The sequence below is a fragment of the Lathyrus oleraceus genome, chromosome 4 (genome assembly GCF_024323335.1).
Source record: "Lathyrus oleraceus cultivar Zhongwan6 chromosome 4, CAAS_Psat_ZW6_1.0, whole genome shotgun sequence".
In the NCBI taxonomy this organism is placed as follows: Eukaryota; Viridiplantae; Streptophyta; class Magnoliopsida; order Fabales; family Fabaceae; genus Lathyrus; species Lathyrus oleraceus.
This window is the reverse complement of record NC_066582.1, coordinates 430,000,457-430,010,736: the sequence shown is the minus strand read 5'-3', so window position 1 is coordinate 430,010,736 and position 10,280 is coordinate 430,000,457. Positions and strand designations below refer to the sequence as shown.

At 33.7% G+C, this 10,280-nt stretch overlaps 1 protein-coding gene across 3 annotated transcripts; it reads left to right on the top strand.

The window, feature by feature from the left end:
- Positions 1 to 565: 565 nt before the first annotated feature.
- LOC127075873 (uncharacterized) lies at positions 566 to 3,965 on the top strand. Of its 3 annotated transcripts, none has more exons than XM_051017374.1 (2): positions 566 to 891; positions 2,067 to 3,965. In XM_051017374.1, exon 2 carries the CDS (start codon positions 2,121 to 2,123, stop codon positions 3,804 to 3,806), a length of 1,686 nt encoding a protein of 561 aa, XP_050873331.1. In that variant the 5' UTR covers positions 566 to 891; positions 2,067 to 2,120; the 3' UTR covers positions 3,807 to 3,965. The 3 variants fall into 3 exon arrangements, with proteins under 3 accessions (XP_050873331.1, XP_050873330.1, XP_050873332.1); XM_051017373.1 differs by having other exon boundaries at positions 568 to 1,008; XM_051017375.1 differs by lacking the exon at positions 566 to 891 and adding an exon at positions 1,061 to 1,918.
- The last annotated feature ends 6,315 nt before the right edge of the window (positions 3,966 to 10,280 follow it).

Sequence of the window (10,280 nt, the reverse complement as noted above, 5' to 3'; positions counted from 1 at the left end):
AATTCCAACCACTCTTTTATGTCATATTATTGAAATAATTGATATTGTTAACTTTTATTGAAATACCAACAACATTAATTCCAAAAATTCCAACAAATTCATGAACATTTATTGAATTACCTATCCATCAAATTAATCAATTTGATTACAAATGGAAATTAATCAACTTGTCAAACTATACTAGTACAAGTACAATATAACCCCACTTGTTCTCTTGTTAAAGAAAAAGACAATCACATACGCTCCCTCCAATCACAATACAGAGTCCACAGCCCCACAAATAGTGGCATTTCCGTAATTTCACCACAAAAACAATGTCAAATATACACAAATTCAAAACCAGAACATCCAACACAACACAACAACGAAACGAACTCAACAATCAACACATTTTCATGATAAAATCTGTCACCTTCACACGTGTGATTTTTCAACCATTTTCAAAAGCATCATTACCCGACCCCACATTACACGTGTCACTTTTCTTCACCACCTACCTAGGTAACATAAGATAAAACATTAAAATAATCCTTAGCATTTTCAAATTTTAACCAATCCCAACGGTAACGTTCCTGTCTTAAAACAATCTCAACCGTCCAATCACTGACTCTGATCAATCTATAACCCATCTAGCCCAAACCTCACATTCACTTTCATTTTATAGAGAGCATGAAAAAGTTTGATTTTTGAATAATGGGTTGTGCTGTGTTGTTTCAGTTTTCATTTGGATGTACCCAATTTTGATATAGAAGACGTTTCTGATTCTCATAAACTAAAAGTTACGGTTTTCATGTAAAATCAACCTCTATCTTTGATTGATGAATTTGGAAGCATTTGCATTTTGAAATAGTGAATCTTATAAGCTGAGTTTTCAAAGCAAAGTTTTATAAGGTTGGTGAAGTGCTCTCTCTCTCTCTCTCTACATTTTCTGTGTATCTGTGAGACTGTGACATCAAGTTTGAAGATTAAGCTACAGAAGCTTGTTTTCTTAGTTAGACATTCTTAAAGGTTGGTGCTTCAGTTTTTGTTTTTTAATGTTTTTTTTTTGTTCTATGTCTTCTCTTTTTTGTTTTTCAATTTGTTTTTTGAATACAGCTTGTTGTAGTATTGTAGATAGAGACTCATGTTTATGTGTCTTCCCTTCAAAGTAAAGCTTCTCCTGTGATAATTTTTATGAGGAGAAATTTGTAAAAACACATTAAGAACTAAACTTTTCAGCAGTTTCTTTTGTAGAAGCATGAATCTAGACTTTACATTAACTTTGATACTCTTTTCACCAACCCTCCTAGAGTTGTTTCAATTACTGAAATACCCTTGTAAAATAACCATTATTACAAATTTTTAAGCGTAATGATTTAGATTTATATAATAATGTCCACCGACAGCTACTTAATTGAAATTAATGTATTGTTATTGTTAGTAGTTATACGCCTATTCATTCATTTCCATCAACAGCCATTCTTATAATCCATACTTTATCTTTCATATCAAAATTTAATACATGTTTTGGAATTTTCCAAAGGGTATTAAATGATTACTTGCTAAAGTAAAATAAATAATCTTAGGATGACATCTATAGGTAGGTCCCATGGTTTTAAATTAAGTTGTTGCTATTGATGTTATTGCGGTTGTTGCGACCGCGGTCATTGCTGTTATTACAAGCCGATGTTAAGATTTTTTATTACATTTTGATATAAGTACTTGAAAAATGTGGGCGAAATTGTCTCATACGATTTTAAATCACTCTGCAATTGCAGAGACGATCCCATCAGTTATATTGTAGACATAATTGCGGTTACAAAATGCACTTAATTATATTTCTTAATAAATCAAAAATTTGTTTTTTTCTTTCTTATAATTCAGGTCGGAGTAGTATCACGTAGATGTACTTCTAATTTAGGGTCAAGACATGATGAAAGTAAATAAACAAGTTTCTTATGATAACTACTTCTCCACAACCTTTTTCATTTTCTATATACTAAATAAATTAATATCATTTTGCTTTTCTACCAATTGGTATCTAGTTTTGGTCATTTCTTTGAGCTTAGTTTTCTTCTATTTTACAGCTTTATTGATCATATAATCATTTCAACAACACTACTCCAACAAATTTTCAAACCATGGTGGAAGATAGTACAGTTTCTGTTACAGTTGATACATGTTCAACAGAAGAATGGTTGTTGAACTCACAAGAACTTGTTCCTATTGCTCTTACTAAAGCAAAAGAGGTAAAAGGGTTTCTAGGTAGATGGAAAATGATCGTTTCGAAATTGGAACAAGTTCCGTCGAAGCTGTCAGATTTATCTAGCCACCCTTGTTTTTCAAAGAATGCTCTTTGCAAGGAACAATTGCAGGCTGTGTCGAAGACGTTAAGAGAAGCTATTGAATTAGCGGAGTTATGTTTGAAGGAAAAGTATGAAGGTAAACTAAGGATGCAGAGTGATCTCGACGCGATGATTGGAAAACTTGATTTGAATTTGAAGGATTGTAGTTTGTTGACAAAAAGTGGTGTGCTTGGAGAAGCTACTTTGCAGTTCAATGTTTCGGGTATTATAGCCGAATCGGATATTGCAACGCATGGAAATATAAAGGAATTACTCGCGCGCCTTCAAATTGGTCATTTGGAGTCGAAAGATAAAGCTTTGGATAGATTACATGAGATTATGAAAGATGATGAGAAGACTGTTTTGGCTGCTTTTTGCAGGAGCAATGTTGCTGCTTTGGTTCAGTTGCTTACTGCAACATCACCGAGGATTCGGGACAAAACGGTTAGTATTATATGCTCGATTGTGGAGTCGGGTAGTAGCTGCGAAAACTGGTTGGTTTCTGAAGGTGTTTTGCCACCTCTTATAAGGCTTGTTGAATCAGGTAGTGCATTTGGTAAAGAAAAGGCTATTGTATCTCTTCAAAGGTTATCGATGTCGGAAGAGACTACTCGCGCGATCGTCGGACACGGAGGGGTTCGTCCGTTAATCGAGCTTTGTCAGGTTGGCGATTCTGTCTCACAGGCGGCGGCAGCTTGTACTTTGAAGAATATTTCGGCTGTTCCAGAAGTGAGACAGGTTTTAGCTGAAGAAGGCGTTGTTCGGGTTATGATCAATCTCCTCAACAACGGAATGCTGTTAGGTACTAAAGAGTATGCTGCCGAATGTTTGCAGAATCTCACCGCAAGCAATGAGAATCTGAGAAGGTCTGTTATATCCGAAAACGGCATTCAAAGCCTTTTGGCTTTTCTCCACTCTCCAGTTCCTCAAGAATCCGCCGTAGGCGCGTTGAAGAATCTCGTCGGATCGGTTTCCGAAGAAACCTTGGTTTCTCTCGGAGTTCTTTCTTGTCTGGTCCATATTTTGAAGTCAGGATCATTAGGCGCGAAACAAAATGCCGCGTCCATTATATGCAGGATTTGTAGCTCGATCGAGATGAAGAAAATGCTAGGCGAAGTTGGTTGCATACCTCTATTGATCAACATGCTCGAGGCGAAAGCAAACACTGCTAGAGAACTTGCAGCGCAAGCAATAGCGAGTTTGATGATTCTGTCGCAGAATCGGCGAGAAGTTAAAAAGGATGTTAAAAGCGTGCCGAATTTGGTACAGTTGCTTGATCCTAGTCCACAGAATACTGCAAAGAAATATGCAGTTTGTTGTCTTGGATCACTTTCTTCATGTAAGAAGTGTAAGAAGTTGATGATTTCATATGGAGCAATAGGGTATTTGAAGAAGCTTATTGAAATGGAGATTCCAGGAGCTAAAAAGTTGCTTGAGAGATTGGAAAGAGGGAAATTGAGAAGCTTGTTTAGCAGAAAATAGAGGAAAAACAACATTTTCATGTTTGTTTGTTGCAACTGTTTCTTTAATTTATCACTTTTGTTTTAATCAATGTTGTTTCATTGTCTGAATGAAACAAGTAGCTTGCTTGGAATGTAAAAAACTCTGTCGAATGCAAAAAAAAAAAAGCTCTTGCAATCACTATTGTAATCACTAAAAATTACTTTATTAGTCTCATATTAAGTGTAATTAATATCATAAATGATGGAGTTTTATTTAGTAAAATATGAGGATATTCTAAATAGCCTCAACAAAAACCATATCTCATACTTTCTTTTTCTCTTCAAATTATCATATATTCTTCAAATATTGTTTTAAATTATAAGTAATGTAACTTTGAGTCTGATTGTTTCAAATTTTATAAAAATAATTTTTATAATGTTGCATATTTTTATTTACAAAAAAAAATTGTTTAAAAATTTCAAATAAAAAATCAGTTTAGATATGTATTTTTTTAAAGTGTTATTTAAGGTTCTTAATCTTTTTTTTATAAGTTTTTTTATATTAAAATTTTAAAAATCAATTAAATTAAAATCTATTTCAAATGATTTTTCATAAAAAAAAATTATTTATTTTTTTAAAATTGTAATTTTAACTATGTTTAAATCATCAATAATCTAAAATATCAAAATTAATCCTTTAAATTTATAAAAAATAAATTTATAAAATTTTTTAATATTGTATAAAATGTTTTTATAAAAATTACTTTTAAAAATATAAAAAAGTATTTTTCTAAAGATCATCTTCTCATTATGCCTTTAATAAAAATGTGAAAAACTTCGTAAAGGATCGTTATGGTAATGCCTAATCCTATTTGTTTGTTTAGTGTTGGTTTTTAATAAATGTAACAATTGCAAATATAGTGTACCAATATGTCAAATTACTTTGCAAGTAATATGATGTTTTTAGTTTGAATACTTACAAATTTTTATCCAAATAATCAATTTTTTCAAATAAATATCCAAATTAACACACATTCCCACCTATTTTCCAAATTAATTCACTTTAAAACAAAATTCAACTCAAAGGTTGTGTCAATTCAATTTACGACACTGTACAAAAATTAATAGGAATCGTGAATCCAATTGACGATAGTACATTCTCTCTCCTCTGTGTTTGTACATTGTCGCGAATTGGATTGACGACTCATCTTAATTTTTGCACACTGTCGCCAATTGAATTGACATCATCTTTGAGTTGAATTTTTTTTTAAAGTTGGTTAGTTTGGAAAATATGTGGGAATGTGGATTAGTTTGGGTATTATTTGAAAAAGTTGGTTATTTGGATAAAAAAAATTGAATGCTTAAGTTTCAAAGGTTGGTGAATTGGATATGCCTGAATCCATCATTTTAAAAGTATTTGTTGATAAATTGATGTTTGTTCTAAGCCGTCCAGAAGAGTCAACAGGGCCCTGAAAAAGTGATTCGTTCAAACGTTTACTGTGTATGCGTTTGGGAAAAGGCATGGGAGATCCATATTTAAGAAGCATCCAACGACTCCCTATGTTTCATGCCATAAGAATAACACGTGGTTATAATTGTTCCCTTATATAAATGGAAAATGCCTTTTTTTTAGGTACACAATTTCAATTTCAAATTTCATTCATTATTCTCTTTCACATATTGACTTAAGCGGTGAAGTGCCAACCTTGCAAGCTAGTCCATCTTTCACTGCATCCTAAGTTCAAGTCCATTGTTGCACATTGCAAAAACCATTCTCAAATCAATTCTGACTCCATAACGAAACAATGACATTGTCTGTGGAAATCGATTTCTCATTCCCGTGGATCTATGATTGCACATTCTCACTTCAATTCATCGATTCAAAGCTCTTTCAAACTATCAGATCAGAGTTCCCAATATCGAACTTCAGATTCGTTGACCTCAACCTATTCCGCTAGCAGATTAACTCTGAATTTTTTAATTTCCAAATCTCTTATTTCCAAACCTTCTAACGAATGGGCTGGATCTAAAGCTACTCACTTTGCCACTTTGAGAGAAGCAGTCATTGCTGCTGCTAAAGCCATAAGAGATCTACCATCTCCTTCTCAAGGCGACGTGGATCAGATCATTGTGGACATACTGTTACATCAAAATCTCTTTCAACCTCTTTAGATCGTAGGATCTGTTCCTCAGTTCCAACAAGGCGAGCCTTTGCTCAGACCTCCAATACCACCACCGACCTCAAAACCGAAAAAATTGTCTGGTTTCCATCAATTGCATGCTAACCTCTGGGTACAATGTACTAATGAGTTGTTGAACAATAAATATAACATAGTTTAGAAATAAAACTCGCAGGAGATTGATGAATGCTTGATTCTTCTGGAAGAAAGCTTACACAATGAAAATCTTGTAAGAAAAAGATTTAGTTATGCATCTGGCCTTTAATTTTGATGATAACAATACATTGTTTCTTAGAGAACAATTTTGTATCCTAATGATTTTGTCTAGTGTATAGCTTTTGCTAATAGGTTTGATTCTGAAGATTTGGTGTGTGACGTCATCAGATTCTGGACTCAACACACTTTGAGTCTGAAGAGATACAAAAGTGAGCTTTACAAGTTTATGTCAAGTTTTGGAACACTCTTAGACAATAATTCTGATGAACGTTTATGCTAAAGCTTCTGACTGTGACTCTGATAGAAGAGCCTCTGAAGATTTGTCAAGCTCTCAATATTCTGCATTCTCAATATTCTGAACTGTGTCACTAGACTTTGAAGACCAGGTTCTGAGGAACTGTGTCAAGACTTTGAAGATCAAGGTTATGAAGTTTCTCTCCACCAGATTCTTGATCCTTCTAAACACGCTTCAGCAAGATCAAGGTTTAGAAGATAAGATCAAGGTTTTATGTAAGGAAAATAGTACACAGTACAAGATCAAATATTCCTTCCGCTACACTAAATATATGGGCTAAGGATTATACTATTGTACCATTTTTTCTCCCATTTTGCAAACCGTTAAGCAAGGATACAATTGTATTTGATATTCCAATTCTACCCTCCAACGGATCTTTTCATTGCCTATATAAAGGAGACTTGGAAGAATGAACAAGCTGCTAATTTTCAAGAAGCTAATTCACGTTACTACATACAACGCTTTGGCTAAACTGGATATTATTCTTGTGTATAAAGAAAGGAAAACATACATATAGCTTTTGTTCATTATTGTGTGATAAATACTTTGTACTAAAATTTGTGTAATGTGCTTTCCTAGAAGCAATCTTGTAAACATATTTCTTGTAATCTCATTGGTTGAGTTTGTATTCCTTGAGTGACCAGGATATATTCAGAATTACTCAAGAAGACATTGGCGGTTAGTCTTTGTGTGTTTGTAATCAGTTGATTATAGTGGATTAAGTCCATGTGTATAAGGCGAAATCACCTTGGCGGGTGGACTGGAGTAACTTAGTTAACAGTGAACCAGGATAAAAATAATTATGTTTATTTATTTTTGTTCTTGTTCTATCTTTGAGTGTTTTGGATAAAAAAATTGTTGATCTTAGAAACTCAATTCAAACCCCCATTTCTTGTGTTTCTTGCCACCTTCAATTGGCATCAGAGCTTCAGTTCTGGTATTGTTAAGATTATCAAACACTTAACTATGTCAGATAAAGGTCCAGTTTGTGAAACACAATGGTTGTTATCCCACCTCTAGTTGCTCATGTAAATGATAGAAATCACTATAACTCTAAACCTCATGTTTTTTATGGAGAAAGATTTGATTAATGGAAAGATATAATAGAAAGCTTCTTTCTAGGTCAGGACGTAGATCTACGGGATACGGTAGTTGATGGCTACATATATCATGTAGATGCTAGTGGAAACAAAATAGAAAGAAGAGTGATGACGGAACAACAAAAGAAAGATTATAAAAATCATCACATAGATAAAACCATCTTGTTGAATGCCATTTCATACACTGAGTATGAAAAGATCACCAACAAAGATACTGCAAAGTCCATATTTTATTCTCCGAGGATGACTCATGAAGGCAACACTTAAGTTAAAGAAGCCAAGGCACTTGCCTTGATTTAGAAATATGAAGCGTTCAATACGGAAGACGATGAAGCTGTTGAGAACATGTTCTCAAGGTTTCAAACTATTGTTATAGGACTGAAGGTTCTAGACAAATGGTATTCTACTACTTATCATGTGAAGAAGATCATTAGAAGCCTACCTAAAAGATGGAGACCTATGGTAACTGCATAGAAGTTTTCAAATGATCTGAACAACACCTCTCTTGAAGAACTTGTTAGCTCTTTAAGAAGTCATGAAATTTAGCTTGAAGAAGATGAGCCCCAGAGAAAGAGCAAATATGTTGCTCTGAAGTCTTTGGGAAATTTTGAAAAGACTAGAGCTTCTTAAGCAGAAGAAGATGCAGATTCTGCAGAGAATTCAGAAGACGAAGATGAATTATCTCTTCTTTCCAGACGTGTCAATCAACTTTGAGTGCAAAAGGAAAGTTCAAAGGCTCCAGAAGGACAAATAGATGTTCTGAGTCTACATTTGGACAGAAGATGTCAGGTGCTGGAAAAGAATTTATCTGCTTTGAGTGCAAGGAATCGGGTCATTACAAGAATGAATGACCCAAGCTGAAGAAAGACAGACCAAAGAAGAAAGACTTTAGAGGGATGAATGAGGGTCTAATGGCTACCTGGGATGATTCAGAATCCTTAGAAGATGACTCTGAGGAAGATCAAGCTAATATGGTGATGATGGTATGCAATGAAGCTCCTACTGAGAAGATTCTATTAGAATCAGAATCTGAGTCAGATTCTGAAGAGGTATTCGCTGAACTCTCTCGCTTTAAACTTGAATCTAGTTTAACAGAAGTTCTGGAAAAGTATCAGAAGCTACTAAACAAATAAAAGGATCTGAAAAAGGTTCATGTATCTGAGTCATAAGCATACTGTAAGCTTAAGAAAGATTTCTCAAGTTTAAATAAAGAAAAATTTATTTTGAAAAATAATAACTTTGTGCTTCAGAGCAAGAGTTCCAAAATTAAGAAGGAAAATCTTTCAGAATCCTCTACATACTCTGATGATGTCATAAAGAAATATTACAAATACTTCAAGAAATTTTGTACTAGAAGCCTAAATAGAAGTGTAATGGCTTCAATGATTTACGTCATAAGAAGAAACGAAATAAGAGGAGTTGGTTATGATTCTGATGAAGAATCTACTTCTAAAAAAGATGATAAACCAAAATTATTCATTACCATTTTGTACCTTATGGTAAACAAAATGGTGTTGTTCCTAAAGGTAAATCCTTTTCAAAACCTAAGGCTAAAGAAAAAGCTCATTCCCATTTCAACTATGTATACATGTATGGTTATCCTGTACAGAAACCCAAGTTTGTTAAAAACTCAGGAAAGATTAAACAAAGAGGACCCATAAAGTTTTGGGTACCTAAGGATAAGATAATCTATGTTACAGACATCCTTACCGGTGCAGTTAAGACACCAATCATGGTACATGGACTCTAGATGCTTGCGACACATGAAGGAAAGAAGGCATATGTTCCAAAGCCTGGAACTTATGCCTGAAGGTGTCGTTGGTTTAGGAGGTGATTAGAAATGGAAGATCATTGGCTCTGGAATAATAGGTAATGGTTCTCTCCCTTCTATTACTAATGTTTTATTAGTTCGAGGATTAATGCATAACCTTCTGTCCATAAGTCCTATAAAGTGACAATGGTTATGACATTATTTTTAATCAAAAGTCCTATAAAGATGTCAGTCATAAGGATGGCTCAATTATTTTCAATGGAAAGAGAAAGAATAAAATTTACAAAATTATACTTTCTAATTTAAAAAGTTAATACATAAAATGTCTAATTTTTGTAAGTGAAAAGCAATGGATGTGGCATAGACGATTGGGCCATGTTAGCATGAAAAATGATTTCTCAGCTAAATAAGCTTAATTTAGTTAGAGGTCTGCCAAATCTGAAGTTCTTTTCAGATGCTCTTTGTGAAACATGTTAGAAAGGCAAGTTTTCTAAAACTTATTTCAAAGAAAAAATGTTGTTTCCACCTCCAGACCATTGGAACTTCTGCACATTGACCTTTTTGGACTAGTGGAAACTACTTCTATTAATGGTAAGAAGTATCGACTAGTCAATTTTTATGACTATAGAAGATGGACATGGGTTAAGTTCCTAAGACACAAGGATGAGTAAGATTCTATGTTTTCTACCTTATGCTCTCAAGTGCAAAATGAGAAAGATCTCAAAATTGTTAAAGTCAGAAGTAATCATGGTGGAGAATTTGTAAATAAATATTTTGAAAAACATTTAGATGAAAATGGAATTTCCCATGATTCCTCCTGCCTTAGAACTCCATAACAAAATGTATTGATAGAGAGGAAGAATATGATTTTGCAAGAAACGGCCAGAACCATGATCAATGAGACTAATATGGCAAATCACTTATGGGTAGAGGTAGTTAACACATTGTATTA